At 51.2% G+C, this 17,733-nt stretch overlaps 3 protein-coding genes across 11 annotated transcripts in view; 2 read left to right on the forward strand and 1 right to left on the reverse strand.

The window, feature by feature from the left end:
• The window catches only part of ANKHD1 (ankyrin repeat and KH domain containing 1), a 162,395-nt gene extending 158,161 nt beyond the window's left edge, over positions 1 to 4,234 (forward strand). For all 9 annotated transcript variants that reach the window (XM_090021008.1, XM_090021009.1, XM_090021011.1 and 6 more), the window contains 3 exons: positions 1,241 to 1,416; positions 3,075 to 3,239; positions 3,735 to 4,234. In XM_090021008.1, the coding sequence (XP_089877134.1) occupies positions 1,241 to 1,416; positions 3,075 to 3,239; positions 3,735 to 3,794 (401 nt within the window). In that variant the 3' untranslated portion in view covers positions 3,795 to 4,234. The remainder of the gene's footprint in view (positions 1 to 1,240; positions 1,417 to 3,074; positions 3,240 to 3,734) is intronic.
• Positions 4,235 to 6,571: 2,337 nt separating this feature from the next.
• EIF4EBP3 (eukaryotic translation initiation factor 4E binding protein 3) lies at positions 6,572 to 10,686 on the forward strand. The gene is made up of 3 exons (XM_090021019.1): positions 6,572 to 6,759; positions 9,492 to 9,665; positions 10,362 to 10,686. Exons 1-3 carry the CDS (start codon positions 6,624 to 6,626, stop codon positions 10,388 to 10,390), a joined length of 339 nt encoding a protein of 112 aa, XP_089877145.1. The 5' UTR covers positions 6,572 to 6,623; the 3' UTR covers positions 10,391 to 10,686.
• Positions 10,687 to 11,746: 1,060 nt separating this feature from the next.
• Positions 11,747 to 13,858, reverse strand: SRA1 (steroid receptor RNA activator 1). Its single transcript, XM_090021018.1, has 5 exons — positions 13,764 to 13,858; positions 13,555 to 13,680; positions 13,231 to 13,436; positions 12,781 to 12,889; positions 11,747 to 12,172 (listed from the first exon to the last, which is right to left on the reverse strand). Exons 1-5 carry the CDS (start codon positions 13,786 to 13,788, stop codon positions 11,982 to 11,984), a joined length of 657 nt encoding a protein of 218 aa, XP_089877144.1. The 5' UTR covers positions 13,789 to 13,858; the 3' UTR covers positions 11,747 to 11,981.
• Between the last annotated feature and the right edge of the window lie 3,875 nt (positions 13,859 to 17,733).

The following is a 17,733-nucleotide window of genomic DNA, read 5'->3' on the forward strand; positions in this document are numbered from 1 at the left end:
GGGGCTGTAAGTTGGGAGCAGGGCTGGGGGACTCCAGGTCAGGAGTGAGGGGCGCTGGTGGGGCCAGGTGAGTGCGGATTGGGAGTGAGGGGCACTTGCAGGGCTGGAAGGGTGGGGGGTCTATGGGTCAGGAGTGAAGGGCGCTGGCGGGGCCAGGGGACTGTGGATTGGGAGTGAGGGCACTTGCAGGGCTGGAAGGGTGGGGGGTCTATGGGTCAGGAGTGAGGGGCACTGGCAGGGACAGGGGTCTGCATGTCAGGAGTGAGGGGCAACACCAGCGATGGGGACAAGGCACTGGCTTGGCTGCTCAGTGCCACAAAGCAGTAGGGGGGACAACTTGGGCCAGATGAGTAAGAGGCAGGCAGAGCTCTAATTTTTCTATGATAAAAAAAGACCAAAATCGAATGCCAAAATATATAGGTATTTAGAATTTGTTTTATTATAACAACTGAGGCACTGATGTCCTTCCAAATTGCATTTCACTTTAATCATGGAAAAACGCAGATTTGGGGGGTTTTAATTGGAGAGTTTGGGATTTTTAAACAGAAAAAAACAGGATCCCTGTAATAAGGCCTACATTTTGTTTCAGATCTGAGCTGATGGCTTCCTACTTAATTTTGGTGTTTCACTGTTGCTTTTCTGTTTTGAGACTGAGCTTATAAAGCTCTCATGCAGTGGTGCTGTACATGGATGATACCACCCTTTCAAAGTTTTGGCTCTGAAGGCATCTGAAATACAATTTTTAGTGACTAGTACAAGCTTTAGACTTGTCTGGCATATATAAGGGGATGAGAGAATAGCAGATGCATTCACTCCACCACCTGAGATGTCATTATAATCTGCCTCAATCTTCAGAATGTTCTCTGCATTTCCATTAGTAACAGTTTACATCCCAAGTGTGACTTTTGGGACCCTCCCATCTTGCATTGACATAGTCATGAAAGGTGCTTGAGGCCTGTTAGGGAAGAAAGGCTGTGCATATAGCTGGGTCTTATGGCTGTGTACAGCTGTTTTGAGAGAGGCTTATGAGATGGAAGACAGTAGGCTCATGTGCTTTGCTTGTCAGTAACCAGTCACTAAGGTTGCAAGATAGGAAATGGATCAAAAGCATTCTGTGTTTAAGATGTCTAAAATATGTGGAAGTGGTATCTGCAACTGACTGACTTCCATTCCAGATTGTTTTCAACCGGGGGGGGGTATAAATATGTTGCTATAATCATTTTTAATTTCCTCTTTTTAGAAGGCTTGTCCGGTTGGTCCCAACCCGTAATGGGGAATCATCCAATGCATCAACAGTTATCAGACCCAGGAACATTTTCGCAGCATCAGCCAATGGAAAGAGATGATTCTGGAATAGTGGCTCCCTCAAACATTTTCCACCAACCTATGCCAAATAGTTTTGTGGATTTTTCTAAGGTAAGTTGCAAAGAGATTGCATTTGTTACAACTATCTGCATTTCCCTTACAAACATGGCCCTTGGCAGATGGCTAGTTTGACTATAAAAGTACAAAACTGTGCAAAGGGATTTGATCTTAATCCCCATTTTCTGAAGTTAAACTGGGATCAGTTTCACAGGCCACTGGTCTCTTCAGACATAACTATTTTGTATCAGATAAGAAGATTCTGTCATTCAGGCCTCCTCCTACCTTAACATACTGTTTAGGCATGGGGGGCATTATTTACATCTAGACTTTGCTGGAACTGAAATGTAATATTTTTGGACACTGACCAGTACCCCAGGTCTATGGGGAAACTTGCTTAATGACACCTTCCACTTTTACTTCTTCACATGCTGTGTTGGATCTTGAAACTTTTGAAATGTGGGACTTAAGCATTAACCAGCTTGAAGACATGATCAATACTTCCAGTGCAAGTTACAGATAAGAGACTGTATGTAACTTATCCTATGGTTTTCTTAAACCATAGGATGTGGTTGCACAGAACTACAGAAGCGGTTTAAAATTGAAAAGTACCTCAGAGCAGTATATCCAAGTCATCATCCATTTCATGTAGCTGAAGAATAGCTAGGACCATGTGCAGTCCTACCGATGTTGTGAGAAGACTCCAAGAACTTTTGGAGAAAATACTTTGTCAGAATCCTCTGAACTTGACACAAGATTGTTCTAATGCAGGAAGAATACTTTCTGCCCATAAGCAACAAGTGACAGGAAATTTTGAAATTGGAAAGCACAGTAAAACCTGTGTTAACCAGCATTTCTATTAACTAGAATTTTTGGCCAGCTGGCCAGAAGCGGGTTGGGAGGGGGGAAGCTTGCAGGTGGCAGCTGCCACGCACCACCCTGCACTGTTGTCACTCTGTATCTGGCCACTGCTACACCTCCCCCATTGCCCCCCCAAGCATCCTGCCTTGGGTAACTGGGATTTTTATATAACTGGCGTGCCACGTTCCCCACTCATGCCAGTTAACACAACTTTTACTGTACTGAGAATTGTATTCCCTTCTACCATGTGTAGGAATATAGGGAATGCATGTGAGAACTGCCAGAACGTCATGGCAACCAAGACTCAATATAGGATACCTTCCTCAGAGAGAGCCATTTTATATATATATATATATATATATATATATATATATTATATATATATATAATATTGTCCTTTCTGAACTCGAAGACTGTTGCAGTTGGCTATTAAAATATTTTGCGTAGCACCTCACATTTGCCATGCTTATATGAGGCTGGGTGTGATTGAAGGACGTGGCATAGGAGGAGGCAACACTTGCCAGTGACAGCATGACATGAGATCTGACATCGCCCAGTGCAGAGCAGACACATCTGGCTTTAGATTCATCTAAAAGAAGCATGTGCATACACACAGTCATGATACTTAATGTGGGTATGTCAGGAAGATGAAGAATTAAATTAGCACAATTGTTCCTGTATTTCTAATCCAACGTTCAGGGGTAGATGGAATTTAATCTCTGCCCATAACTGCTTTCGAGTACTCTGACATTCTTGTGCTGAAAGTTCCTACATTATAGAAACATAAGGTACATGATGTCATTGCCCATAACCAGAGCACTATTCAGCAGCTGTTCCTTTTGATCTTTTAGGGTTTACCAATTTCCATGTATGGAGGCACTATAATACCTTCACATCCTCAGCTCGCTGATGGCCCAGGAGGCCCTCTGTTTAATGGGCTTCATACTCCAGATCCAGCCTGGAACCCTATGATCAAGGTTGTCCAAAATTCAACAGAATGTACTGATGCTCAGCAGGTAAAGTTGCCTGTGTCTTTAAAATGAAACCTTCCATCATGTTTCCCTAATATTTCTGTACTTTGTGAATAAATGAAACTTTAAAACCTGACTTGTATTTAAATTGAGACTCTTTCACATGACTTTTTTTTTCCTAAAATGTCTTATTTAGATACACGGGCACTATGTTTTAAAGCTCAATATACAGGTCAAAACTTTCAATCCTGCGTTCCTTAAATAAGCGGTTTCGTTCTCAGAAGCATTCATCAAAGTAATACATTTTACTAGGAGCAGTATGAAATATTAATACACATTGATAGGACTATTTTATACAATACCATACAGGCAAGACCTTGGCATCACCTGAGGAAAGCTCACACCTTCTCAATATCTGACCACTTTTATGTAGGAGCCTGAACTTATACACCCAGTTTTATCATATTTGGCCACAGTAAGTCTTAGTTGGGAACTGTATCTGTGTCTAAATTTTTTCTTGACTTTTTCTTCCTGCTGTAGATTTGGCCTGGCACCTGGGCACCTCACATTGGAAACATGCATCTCAAGTACGTCAACTGATTTGAGGGTCTATCCTTTTTAGCATTGTTCGGGAAACCTATGACCTTGAAGAACCCTGGGGATTTTTTTAATGTGCCTAACAAAGCATTTTTCTTTTTCTGTGGGCTGTAAAAATGGAAACTTGATTGCCCATTGTATAAGAACAAATTTGATTTACCTATACAACTGATTCTGTTCTCCAGTTAGTTTAGCCATTTTGAACTTAAAATCAGATGAATTTAGTGCTTTTGGCTAAACACTACTGAATGCTACTTGTATGCAGCAGAGAACTAGATGATTACATGATTTCAACCTTTTAGGGTGGTAAATACATGTATAATTGTTTACATACTTAAAAAGGAAAAGTTGAGTAAATTTCATGTCGTATAGTGGCTCTACTTTATGTAGCCTGTATTAATGTGAAATATTTACCTGAATATTCAATAAAAAGGCGAACAGTATTTATAGGTTGTGCGTGTGAATTTTGGTGGAGGCCACATTTTGTTGTCCGTGACAGTTCTAATGTTTAGCAGTGTCTCTTAGTGTATCCACTGTCGCGTCAAAACTTTGATTATATTAATCGGCTCACAGAGGAACAAAGTCAAGTAGTTTTTGAGGAGGAGGCAAGATCATCTGTAAACTGTTTTGCAGATACCTCCCCCCTCTATTTTCTCTTTCCCTGAGTAGTGATCATATCTGTCTTGTATTTTTAATTTCATCTAACAGAGCTCTAGGTTTTTGTTACATTGGCTTTTACTGGTGTGTCAACTAAGATACTGGATATTGTTCTGGCACTGGGAGTATATGGCTTCACTTGACACCCTGCCAACCAATGACCGCTTGGCAACAGAACAGAAAACACTGGGTGGCTCCTAGATAAATGATGGGATTTTTCATTTAATATGCATCTTGGTGTCTGGATTTTTTAAAAAACAAAAAAAGGTATTAGGAAACCAAATGTTTCCCCCATCAACATATGTAAGTTAGTATTTGTTCTAAAGAGACACAAGTACTTTAAAACTGTTGAAAAGAGTATATAGTGTCACTTCACTGAAGAACTGGACTTGTAGTTTCGTCTGCATGCTATTTGAAACCTGCACTTACTGTCCATATAAATGATAATATCAGCATTCTAACAGGTTGGTAACTTGAGAATTTGGTTTTAAAACCATGCTTAACTCTACTCTTTCTCAGTAGTGATGCACTATCTGAAGGTATGGTCCACTTATGAAGCAGGTCTACATGACTCAGTGTCCAGTGTACTAAGCCACATTCAGCACTCAGACTTTATCACCTTAGTACCCCTCTTGAGAATTCCTTAAATGCAACAATGAGGAAAGAACAACCAAAAGAGAAATTTCAGTGGGAATTTGCAAGGATGGTACAACATTATGGTCTATTTTCTGCCCCAGAAAGCTTTTAAATGTTAAAGGTTTTTTGAAAATACTAGGTGAACACATTATCCAAGTATTTTAGGCAGGCCAACATACTCCTTTGGGCATACTCAGTTTTTCTTCTGGTATTTAAGATGGCTAATTAAATGCTAAACTCATTTTAGTGACTTACCACTGTACAGCAAAGCAGTGCCATGGCAAAGGCTGCTAGTGTGTATGGTAGGGAAGGGGAGGGGTTGGGGGGAGCACTGTAAGAGTGCTACTACCACATTAGAGACTGAGGTGAGAGCTTCTTGAGAACAGTTACTGTCAAGTTGTGGAAGCTGGAGTGATTGAGTGACAGAGGAAGGGAAGTATCTGGGGCCTAGGTTGTCCAGTGGATGCTACATCTTCCAGAAGCTGGGAGTGAGAGCCCCAGAAAAGCAAAGACAAGAGCTAGTGCAAGTGAGCAGGAGTGAGGAAGCAGGGGGAGAGTCTCCACGGGGCAGAGCTGCTGTATCACAACCAGAATGGAGCTGTGGAGCCCTGAGCCAATCTCTTTCTTCCCTGCACATGGGCTGATGGGTATTGGAATAATGGTTGCAGGTATTTAAATTTGTCCCATGTGCTTCATGGGCAGGTGAGCTGCTGTTTTCCACCTCTTTCCATCAGCATAGCTAGTAAGTCTGCCTGGCATCCAAGTACTGAGTAGGCTGCCTTGTGGTTTCTTTTGCCTGATTTCTCTGCTTTTAAATTCCATGTTTGCAGTGGGATCGTGAGGGCATAGGGCCTGCTTTTTTCCCTGTAAGGATGGGAACTGAGCCATGTGCCCTTCACAGCTATGGCCCTCTAGTCTGTCAGCCTCCTTTCCCCAAAACACAGGTGTACACCCCGCTCTGGATGAACTAGCCTGAAGCATGAGCTCTTCCCTTTCAAGTGGCAGGTACTATCCAGTTGTAATACTTAGTGGCCTAAGACAGCTCCTATCTAGATCTTGTTCTTTTACAAAGCGCTTGTTGGTTCAGCCAGTGAAACCTCCCGCGAGGGGGGACTCGATCAGGTCCGCAGCCGCCCCTGCAGGGGGAAGCCCTGGGCTGTGGGGTGCTAGACGGGGGCTGCCCCTACGACCAGAGCACCCGTGCTCCCACCCGGCATTGGTCTCCCCCCACTCCCGGCCCGAAGGTCTGAGCGGGGCCCCGTAGGCCCGGAGCTGTGAGCGAAGCGGGGCGTGGCGGCAGAGCGGACTATGCTTGTGCGGGGCCTGTGGCAGACCCGCCTTCCCGGCGGTCCTGCCCGCTCCGGGCGCTGTCTGTCAACGCGCCCGCGGCCGCCACCTCCGGTCGGAGCCTGCAGTGTAGTCTCTGGCAGCTGTCTGCAAGCGCCCCCTGCCGGGAGCGGCTCAGGCTGTGGTCGCAGCCCCGCCCCGCCCCGCCCCCAGCACGTGCTGCGAGCCCGGGCGCGCCAAGCTGCTCTGGCTATGGCTGCTGCTGCTGCTGCTGCGGCCGCCGCCGCGGACTCCGGCTCCTGCCCCATCCCCGGCGGCCGCTGCCCGCCTTCCGCGGACGGCTACAGCTGCACCCCCGGCGGGACGCTCTACTCCACCACCCCGGGGGGTAAGGCTGGGCCGGGCCGGGCCGCTCTTCGGGGCTTTCCCGTTGGCCCCGCAGCCTGGGGCGCCGCCTGCAGTGCGGCTGTGGCCAGGCCCAGGGCGGGAGCGGCGGGGGGATGGAGCCGCGGGCCGGGCGCGTCCGGTTTCTCGCTCTTCAGGCGGAGGCAGGAGGCAGCGGCCACCCGCGCCTGGCGCCTGCGCCTCCGGGGCCGGGTGCGGCCGCACGGGTCTCGGGCTCCTCCGAACGGGAGCTCCTAGGAGCGGTCCCGGAGGCTGCCAGTCTCGGCAGGGCCACGGCGTCACCCGGCCTCCGGGAGGCGGCTGCTCCCCTGCGTGCTCAGGCCCCACCCGCAAATACTGAGGGAGTCTGGAGACCCGCGCTGGGCTGCCACTGCCCCTGCCCCATGGGCAAGGATAGCTGCGCTGCTCTGCGCTGCCCTGCCCTGCCCGCCCCCAGTGGGCAGGGACATGTTCCGTTAAACCTCCAGCTGCAGCTGCGGACCCTGCCTGGTAGTGCACCTCTTGATAAGCCCTATCTGGGGGGGTGAGGCCAGGGCAGGGGCTGGGCGGGCACGTGGGCAGGCCCGGTTGTGTAACATGTTTGCTCTGGCAGGAGGGTGCAGCTCGCGCCCAAGCACAGGCAGTTCTGCAATGAGCTGTTACTGGCTCTTGGGTGCCCTGGGGCTGACTCCTCTGGCTGCAGCCTCCCTGCAGGCATGAAAGCAAACATTTCTGCTCCTGTTTGCCCCCGAAGCAGCCTGGCTCCCTCCCTAGCTAGCCGAGCCCTGGCTGCTAACAGGGTCTGGGTTACACAGTACTGAGCAGGGTGCCCACTGGTTGGGAGGAAGGGAAGCTGGATGTTGGCATGTTGTGCTCAGTAGGTTAAATGTGGCATGTTTACAGGAGGAGTTACCAGCTGGGAGGAGAAGCTCCTTGGGGACTGCCTGACACATACTACCCCAGCCCCTTCCTGGGGAAGCAGACCCACAAGGCCTCTGCAGCCTGATTGGAAATAGTTTTGCAGAGCCAGCTAGGGACAACACTGGCATATCCCTGAACAAAGTTACTGCCTGCAGCTGGTCTGCTAAAGGGTCATGCTTTCTGCAGCCCCTAGCTGGGAAAGGGGTGGTAGTGGCAGCAGGTGGTGCCAGACAGTGCGTATTGTCCTGGATTGGCACTGCTCCAAGGTGCTAGGGAACACAGTGCTGTGGGAGGAGAGGGAGGACCCAGGTTCTTGTGCCTCACAGTAGACTCAGATCCCAGGGTGCTTGATACATGCATGTTATCCAGCCGGTTGCTCCTAGCACCACACCTTTGAGGCACCCCTGGCACTTCAACCGCTGTGTCCTCAGTCTCCAACTGGGAGGACTCAGTGACAGCATAAGCACGCTGCTACCTGGTAGTCCCTTCCTGTGCCCAGGCCCCTACCAAGGGAGCTGAAACGGAAATATGAGGGAGCAAGGTGGGATAGACAGGGCCTTAATGAGAAGGGCAGCATGGCCATGCCCCTTCTGCCTCCCAGTTCCCAGAACATTATGAGCTGTTATGCATCTGCTGGGAGCTGCCCCAGCGACAGTTGCGTATCAGATATGGGTGTAGCAATTCCTGTGTTTGTACTGAAAGGTATATTTAAATGATGAATTAATGCTTCTAGCAGCTAAACCTAAGTTAACACACACACTGCATAACTGCACTGATCTGGGCAGCATTGAAGGGGCTGACCCAGACCTCCCTACATAAACTGCAGTAACTGGTGCCTGCCTGGCAGCTCACAGTCTCACTAGCCAGGACAGGCCCAGGGTGGGACACATCAGAGGATGGCGAATGTAATGGCAGCAAAGGGCAGATTTGTGCTGAGAGAGGATTAGCAAAGTGGAAAGAAGGAAAGGGATGAGCAGGCCAGAGGGGCGTGTGTGCAGGAAGCAGAGGTGGAGCAACTGGGAGCAAACATGAGTTAGCAAGAGGCCCTGAGTGCCCGGGGGTCCCTGCTGTGGCACCCCAGAGGGAGCGGGGAAGGGTTGGTGAACAGGAAGCCCAGGAGAAGTTGCCGGGAGGCTGAGCTTTCATCTCTGCTCCAGACAGGAAAAGGGCTTTAGCAGCAACAGCAGGTCTCCACCCTTCTCCCAGAGCTCCCTGCCAGGTACCAGCACTGCAGTGTAGCAGAGGTTCCCCCTAGCTGCAAGAGGCAGGTCAGCCTTGGGCAGGTGGAAAGCGTTGCTAGAAGGCAAGTGATGAACTCATGCTGGGCTGCAGGTCAGGGTCATTTCCAGGAGTAGGCGCTGATCCATGCAGCTTGCCAAGGGCATGGAGCTTCCCACTAATGCACCAGCTGAAGGTGCCAATAAGTCTTTGTGGTGTGTGCCACAAAGCATGTGAGTGTAGCACCCTCATGTCAGTGATGGTAGAGAATAGGCACCTCTGCTGTAACCCAGGCTACAGCATCATGTCAGCATCTCTCTTGGGATCCAGGTGGGCAGGTCAGAATGACTAGGGTATTTCCCCAGCCCATGCCCTGCTCAGCTGCTGCTTTTGCACCAGACTAAGAAGGCGATAGGCCCTTGCCTGCTGCTGTGCATCTCCTTTCAGGCTACCCTCACCCTTCCTGGAAGCAGGTTTGTAGAACTGCCCAGGCCCCTGTGCTGTGGGTAGGGGCTGGGATTCCCCCAAACTGTGGGCCATTTTGAAGAGGCTGAGTACCTTGGACCCTCGGGGTGATGCTTTGCTTGGCTTTGGCAGGTACCAGGATCATCTATGACCGCAAGTTCCTGCTGGAGTGTAAAAACTCCCCCATCGCTAAGACTCCACCCTGCTGCCTCCCACAGATCCCTGGTGTCACCACTCCTACGCATACAGCACTCTCCAAGCTCGAGGACCTGAAAGAGCAAAATGAGCTGGAGGAAGAGAGTCCAGGTAGGAGCTGCATACACAGCAGCCTGCCCTGGCCCTTCCTTTCCTGAGGGGCCTGGCTGTAAGGTAACATCTTTGTGTGGTCTATCCTGAGCAGAGATTTGAGTGTATAGGGAAAATCCTACTGAGCTGCAGGGACTAACTTCTCTGCAGGAATCAGTGCACCAGGCTGCAGCTCCCCTACCACCATTGGGACCAGTCTGCATAGGGCAGTCGTGCTTGGAGCATCGTAGAAAATTGTATTAATTCCTGCCCTGGGTTGGCCTGAGCCAGAGCCTGATAGCCCCCCACTGTACTTCTGCTCATTCCTTTCTGTGTCAAAAAGCCCCTTCTGTTCTGTTGTGGCTGGAGCAAGTGTGATCTAAACTAAAGGAGGCTTTCTGTGCCACTGGACACAAGCTGAGGCTTCCTCCACATGCCTTCTGCAGGGGCTGCTGTGGAGTGAGCACTGTGCTGGAAGCCACATCAGCACAGAGCCTGTGCTAGCGGTCAGCCCAATACCAGCACCTCAGCCATTGCTGAGAGGCAGGGGGAGGGGTTAGGGGCCTGTAGGGGGCTCCTTCCACAGGCACCCCAGCATTCACCACAGAGCCCAACCCCCCATCTGCCTCTTCGGCTGACTTCATCCTCTTCGAGGTGGGAGCACTGAGTATGCAGGCCCAGCCTTATGCTAACCACCCCTTGTCTCCCCTCCCACAGAGGAAGAGCAGTTTAAGATGGACATCTGAGCTTCCTGCTAGCATGCTCTACTGGCCGATGCGAGAGAACTCTCAGCCCCTTGGCCTGTCTCAGCCCTGGGGCAGCAGAAGAGAGTGAGCCTTTGGTGGTGGTGCCAGCTGCATGCCTGGCCTGAGTTTTTAATACTGCCTTTCTGCAATCGATTTTTGTCCTGGATCTCTTTATGGAACTGGAGGTCTGGGCTCTGTTGCCCAGGGGGGCTAGCTTTGGCTCCTGCGCTGCTGACTGTTAAGCATGAGTTCACCTGGACTCACTGTGAGGCTCTTCAATAAAGAACCTGAAAAGCCTCCTGCTCAGAGTATCTTCTACGCCTCGTGTCCAACTCTGCCTTTGCTCAGGGCACAGGAAGTGCTCACTGCTCCCCTGGACTCCTGTTTGTACTGGAGCTGCTACCTTACAGAATCAGATCAAAAACAGGTGAACATCCAGGTACCGCTGGGCCCTGTGGCACCTCTAGGGGAGGGTGGGATGCTGTAGATCTTAGCATTCAATGCCCCACCGCAGGAAGACTTTCCCCACTCCCCACTATCACTGCAGCAAGGAGCAAGCACCCTGTTGGGTTGGTGCAGTCTAAGCAGCTTTGAGGCCTGGGAAGTCCTTTTCATGGCTTGAGGCCATTCAGAATGTGCAGGACTCGGCTTATTTTTAGCTTTGCCCAGACGTGAGCTATTAGGAAACAACAGGCAGCTTCCACTCTCCGCTTCCCAAGGTTCTCTGACAGAACTGACAGAGCTTTCTCCTAGTGGAGGTGGGCAGGTGAAGCCCCTATCCTTTCCAGGGCCAAAATATGAGGGCAGGAGAGTGGCTTCTTAAAGACCTACAGCAAAATGATTGGTCCACAAGCTGGGAGCAGCATTTCAGCCTGTGGGGGCCTTGGGGACTGCTGAAAGGTCTGATACGTTGCAAACCCCAGGAACCACCCATGAACCCTGCAATCCTAGGGCTTGGCCTTGCCTGTGCCTAGTGGTGCTTGATTTTGCAAAGGGGAGGTTTGCTTAGTCTCAGCCCTGCTCTCCTAGGAAGATCAGGGCCAGACTGTGACCCCCACTCACTGCGTGTGGCCAATTGCTCCATTGAAGGGCAGCAGGTATCAGGAGTGGCCAGCACATCCCCCCTTTTCTAGCCACACCTACTGTCAGGTCCTGGGGCACATTAGACTCAGCCCAACATCTGTGCCTTGGTCAAGTGTCCTGTGCAGGGCTGTAGTGCTGCTGGTATCTGTGAAGCTTCTATAATGCCAGTTACCCTCAGGGCACTGCAGTACTCCCTCATCTTGTACCATGGAGCCTACTGACTGCAGGGGCTCCCTCAGCACTGGGCTTTGAGTTAACTCAGAGGCTTGGACATAGAGGAGTGACATTTTTTATTATTATTATTAAATAGTGTGCAGCACATTGCCACAAGATGAACTGGTAATTAAAAAGCGCCCGTTGGAGAAATGTCCTGGATTAGGTCCTTGGAGCAGCAGAGGGAGATGGAGGAGTCTCATCCTTCTTCCATTAGTGCTGTATAGTGTTTCCAGTACCTCAAGGTGTAGTTTGCCCAGGTGCAGCTGAAGTCCTCATAGCTTTGCCCATCTCACTAGGCTTCTCCACCTGGCTGAACTCCAGATATTTCTTCAGTGTCTGCAGCCACAGCTCCAGGGGGCAAGTCCCTTGTCTCAGCAATTAAGCGTTTAACTCCCACCATCCACTGACTGACTTCATTGACGTGGTCCACCATAAGCGAGCGATGGATTTCATCTGCGGAGTCCCAGTTCTTCTTCTGCAACTCTAGAATAAAAGGCGAGTGCCAGTAAGCACCCCAACCCTCTTGGCTGCAAGAAAGGATCCATCCCCCAGTAAGGAACAACGCTTTCCCCCAGTCCCTGGCGCACAGAAGCCAAGCTTCAGGTCAGGCTGGACTCTTCCCAGTCCCCACAGCATGGCTGCGCCTAATAGAGTCGCATGCCCAGAACTACAGGGGTGCAAATCAGGTGAGGGTCATAGCTGCCTGTCACCTCTGAATGGACGGGTGGAGATGGGAATAGCAACGGACTGAGATACAAGATGAGGGGCAGCAGGACAGCACTTCACCCATGGGCGACTGGTGCCTCCAGAGTCGGGGGGGAGGGGAAGGGGGGTCCCCCCCAGCAGCCCATTGCTGGGATGGAGGGGATGTCTTCCAGTGTCACTTCCAGTTTTGTGGCTGTTGCTTCCAGGGAACACACAGGTGATCTCAGCACCCCTTATGTGTCACCAATGACTTCAACAATGGAGGGACCACGTGCAAAGGTGGGGAGCCTGGGAAGCGGTACGCAAAAGGCAGTGGTGGCTACAGCATACCTCTCCTTGGATTCAACCTGCGGCCCATCACCAAAGATCACTGTCCCCAGGCTCACCTTGCACCAGGATGGCCATTCTCTTCTTCACAGGGGAAGACAGCTTCCCCTGGGCCCACATATCCTGAAGCACAGCAAGGCGTCTGCTGATGTCATCACAAACCTGTTTCTGTGAGAGCACAGATAGGATCTCTACTAAGAAGCTCCGAGCACCGTCCCCCTCACTGCTGCCAGCCTGTGCCGTTTGCCCAGGCTAAGGTATCCCCAAGCAAAAAGCAAGCAGGAGCCTCTTGGAGTCTGCACCCCCTGCTCCACTGCAGAATAGGGGAGAGCTTGGGAAGCACCCATGGGTGCTGGGGCTCAGAGCCGTGGACAGGCACTAAGCAGACTTTCATGCCTAGTGTCTGAGGGAGGCCCCAGTACTCCCTCCACACTGGGGCTCACGCTTGGGGTCCTGCCATGCAACAACATTCCCGCGTGTCGAAGGCGGCCCTGGCCAGCCACTCTCACCTGCGCACAGGCCCGGCAGGTGCCCAGAGCCTCGGTTAGAGGGGCCACCACGTCCTCCGCGCTCGGGCTGCTGCCGTCCTGCTCCTCCGCAGCTCCGCTCGTGACAAGGGTAACGGCGCCCTCCCGCAGCGCGGGGCTCGCCGGCCCCAGTGGCGGGGGCCCCACGGGCTTTGGACTCGAGGCCGCGTGAGCGGCGCCCTCCGGAGCTGGAGCAAGAACAAAGCACCAAACATCAGAGCCCCCCCGGCCCGGCCCGAGCGCAACCGCCTGCGCCGCCCACACCTGCCCGGGCGGCGCCGGGCGTCACCCATCCCGGTGGCTTACTTGGGTCGGCGGCGGCAGCGGGCGGCGGCGCATGCGCCCTGCGAGTGAGCGGGCCCCGGCGGCCGCCTCGGGCCTGCAGCGCGTACGAGAGTTGCGGAGGGTCGTTCCAGCCGCGCGCCGCGTTCCCTGCGGAACACGAGACATCGCGGTCACGGGGGGAGTACAGCGTCTCCCCAGTCCGCCCTTAGTCCCAAAACCCCCACCCTCACCCGGCTTCACGTAGAGCTCCGCCATAGCGACACCTCACTTCCGGTCTCCGCCTAGCACCAGGTCCCGCCCCTTCCGCTTCCGGGCTGCTGCGTGTGGTGTGGCCACGCCCCGCGGCCGGGCGAGCGCGAGGTGGGCGAGCGCCTGTAGCTGCGGATCCCGCTGGGCTGGGCCGGGCCTTGGGGGCGCTGGGCGGCGGTGGCGCCCGAGGGCCCGTGCGGAGCTGTCGCGACGGACCAGTGCTCATCTAATATGTGACCCATGCATCAGTGCACCTCTAATTTCTACCCATAATCACAGCTGAAACCAAGCTCCTTAATCAGGGCTTGGGGCCTGTGAGTTGGCAACCTGGCGCACAGAAGCCAAGCTTCAGGTCAGGCTGGACTCTTACCAGATTTATTGGCTAGAGTCCTCCTATGCCAGAGACGTGTTTTTCCACCTGCAATCCCAGATGAAACCCAGCTCTTTATTCAGGACTGGTGTCCTGTGAGTTGGCAGCCTACCACTAACAAACCAAGCTTTGGGTCAGGCAGGATGCTAACCAGGCTTCTTCAGGAAAGCCCCCCAGTGTCAGGGATGTGTACTTTGGGGTAATCTGAAAAGGATTTCCACCTATAATCACAGTCTAAACCAAGCTTCTTATTCAGGCCCTGGGGGCCCATGAGTTGGCAGCCTAGCACTCAAATCAGGCTTTGGGTCAGGCTAGACTCTGCCCAAACTTCCTGGGGAGAGTGTTTTGGGGTGATCCAAAAAGGATTTCCCCCCCTAATCACAGCCCCAGCCCAGCTCCTTATTAAGGGCTGTGGGCCTGTGAGTTGGCAGACTGGCACTCACAAACCAGCCTCAGTTCAGGCTGGAGTTTGGCCACAGCTCTTTGGAAGATTCTCCTGGTGGCAGATTCTCGTGTTTCAGGGTGACCAGAAAAAGATTTCCATGGATAATCTAGTCCAAACAGAGTTCCTTATTTAGTGTTACATACATTGCACACAGGCCTGGTGCGGTGGTCCATTGGTGGGCAGACTGGCACTCAAAAACCAAACTTTGGATGGGGCAGCACCCTGTTCAGATTTATTCAGTCAGAAGAATCCCCTGGTGGCGTAGACATGTTTTGAAGTGAGCCAAAAGGGTTTCCCATAATTCCAGCCTAATCTCAGGTCTTTTTTCAGGGCTATATATTTGATACATGGTATTGTTTTACATTTTTATTAGTAAATATGCATTTTTGATAAAATCCTAGCTCTTTAGCTTGTGTAATTCATTACTAACACTCAGTGCCGTAGCAAGGGGGTGGAAAAGTAGGGGGGGGGAGGGGCAAGGGGGTTGACGGCATTCCCAGGCATGCATGGAGGGGCATGTGCCCCCCCAAATCTGTGCATGGGGTAAGGGCAGGCTGCCACTGCAGACTTTGGCCCAGGCACCAAACTTTGTTGCTAATTCTTACACAAAGACTATTAGAAGTGCCATATCTTTGAAAAAGGAACCAGGAACCAGGCATAAGGAATTGGCAATAAGAAACCAACTTCAGGTTCATCTCCATGGAGGAACATCCAAAATCTGGCTGGTACTTCAAGGGCAGCACTGCAGCCCCTCCTCCCCACATAGTCCAAATATGGTTTCCCACCATACATTGTTCACCTCAGGTCGGCCTCCTCCTCTCCCAGGCATCTGCCGGCTGCCACTGGATCCACAGCCCAGGTGATGATGAATGTCTGCTTCCTGCTGTAATGGGCTCATCACATTGTGGGAAGAAGTGGCACCACGCCTGCCCAGACAGCTCCCCAGTGGGGCCTTGCCCTCTCGCTTGCCACACCACTATGTTCCATTAATGGGTGTTCTAAGAGGCTGCCCAAAGAGAACCAGAGCTTGGCCTTTGGTGCCTTGCTCACTGGCAGGCTGCCAGCCTGCCCTACCCTCACACCCTAGCTTGGGCAGAACCAGGTGTCTCTCCTTGCCTTCTCATTGTGGTCTTAGCTGCTGGCCTTGTCTTGCTCTGGTCTGAACTTCAGCTTCTCCCAGGCTTCCACCCCTCTTGCTCCTGCTGGACACCTGGTTCTGTCCCAGCTTCAGCCTTCTGGGCCCGTTTTGCTCTCATCTGTGCTTCCTCCTCCTCCAGACTTCAGCCCCCTTCCTCAGGCCCCCCACAAACCACCAGGTCCCAAATCTTTTTATGGGTCTGCCTGGGTTTTAGCCCCTCATAACACATAGTGCATCCTAGGCACCCCACCTATGGCCTCCTCCTCCCTTTCAAACCACTCCAAAGCTCACACTAACCACAAACCCAAATCAGAAGCAAAATATAGTGTATCTCTGTATACAGGTCCCTGCAGAATTCCTATATTCATGGGGATCTGGACTGGACTAAACCTTCTGCCCCAGGCTCAGGCTTATATGGCCCTTGATCCCACTCCCTTTTGGTCACCTAATTTGGACTCCCTGGAAAAGCAAGACCCAAATGCTGCCAATTATCCAAATCAACAACAGGGCTGTCAATCCCCTCATTAGCTGCTTGGAATCCAGCAGCTCATCTTTCTCCAGGCTGCATTCCCTAACCTGCCCTCTGTAACAGTGCTCTTTTCTTCTTTCTAGTAGCAGGGGTAGGAGTCTTCTGCTACACCCTCTGACAACCTCCCAGCCTTCAGAAGTGCTGCCAGATCTGGAAAATGGAGTTGTCTTGTTGGAGCTTCAAAATGATTTTCTTTGAGAAAAGGCTGTTATGCATAGCTCACCAACAAGCTCAGCATTGAGGCATTTTTTGCCCTTAATAAATGCTCATATCACTGTGAATAACAAATATTTTTGATCATTTTACTCTTGGAGTGTTAATATCCCAGATAAATTCTACTTTGGCACTGTTGTTCTCCTCTGCTGCTCCAGTTGTTTTTTTTTAGGTAGGCATATGTGACCTGCCTCTGAACAAATCTGGTGCATGAGGGTGACATAAAACTGATTGAAGGTCAACTGCAAAAGGAAGCTTGATCAACTATGAACCTTTTTTTCCAAATTCAAGCACACATTGGATCAGCCCAAATGCTTGTACAGCTGGGCCACTTTCACAGCTATGTTTTTTAAGATAAGGAATGACAGATACTTCTATGGAACGCTTTAGGACAATCAGTCCTGGAACTATGCAAGGGATGGATTAAAAGATGGTCTCATTGCTTCCAACCAGCCCTGTCTCCATCAGTCCTTTGAACACACACCAACCATTTCTTCACACCACCCAAGCCTCATGTAGTCTGCAGACTTGGATGCCCTCCCCCACCCCCTCAACCTGCTTTTCTTTACCAGGTCTTACTAAGTTCTGCTCTTTCTCTGATCTTTCCACTGCAAAAATTTCCCTTCCTGATCACAGGTGATCTCCACACTCTTTCCCTTGTGCTCTGCCTTCTTGTGTAATTCTCACACAGAGCCTGCTTCCAGATTGTACACTTTCCCTCAACAGCTTCTCTCATATCTGACCTATTCTACAAGCCTGAGTGTTCTTTGATGGGGCTTCTTCCAAGTGCTGGCTCTGTTTAGCTGGGAGATTGCAGCATGCTGGAGTCTGGGAACACCATATTAGAAATGGAACAAATAAATGTTTAATTTGGAAGCTATGGATGAAAGTCTGTCCTTGCAATCAATGGGCTATTCGTCATTGAGTCAGGTGTGGTCAGGGTTTCCCCTATAGGATTTCCCATAAGTTTGCTTGTGCACATGGAGGTCTCATAGACATAAGGTCAATAGCAGAGAGCATCCAAGAAAGGACTGACTCAGGTACCAGGATGTAGTAGGTTTGGAGCTCAACCCCATCCCTGCAAGAAAGCAGATGAACCTGGATGTGATCACTCATGCACTGTCCTCTAAAACAGCCACTGCTGGACCCGTGTGCCTGAGCCAGTGTTGCAGTTCCTTTGTTTGTACAGCAAAGGGTTCCTTCCCTTCTCCTGCCCCTTGTATCAGTCACTCTGCCTTGGCTGCATGCTTAGCCAA

The sequence above is a fragment of the Crocodylus siamensis genome, chromosome 10 (genome assembly GCF_052110815.1).
Source record: "Crocodylus siamensis isolate JL-2025a chromosome 10, ASM5211081v1, whole genome shotgun sequence".
Lineage (NCBI taxonomy): Eukaryota > Metazoa > Chordata > Crocodylia > Crocodylidae > Crocodylus > Crocodylus siamensis.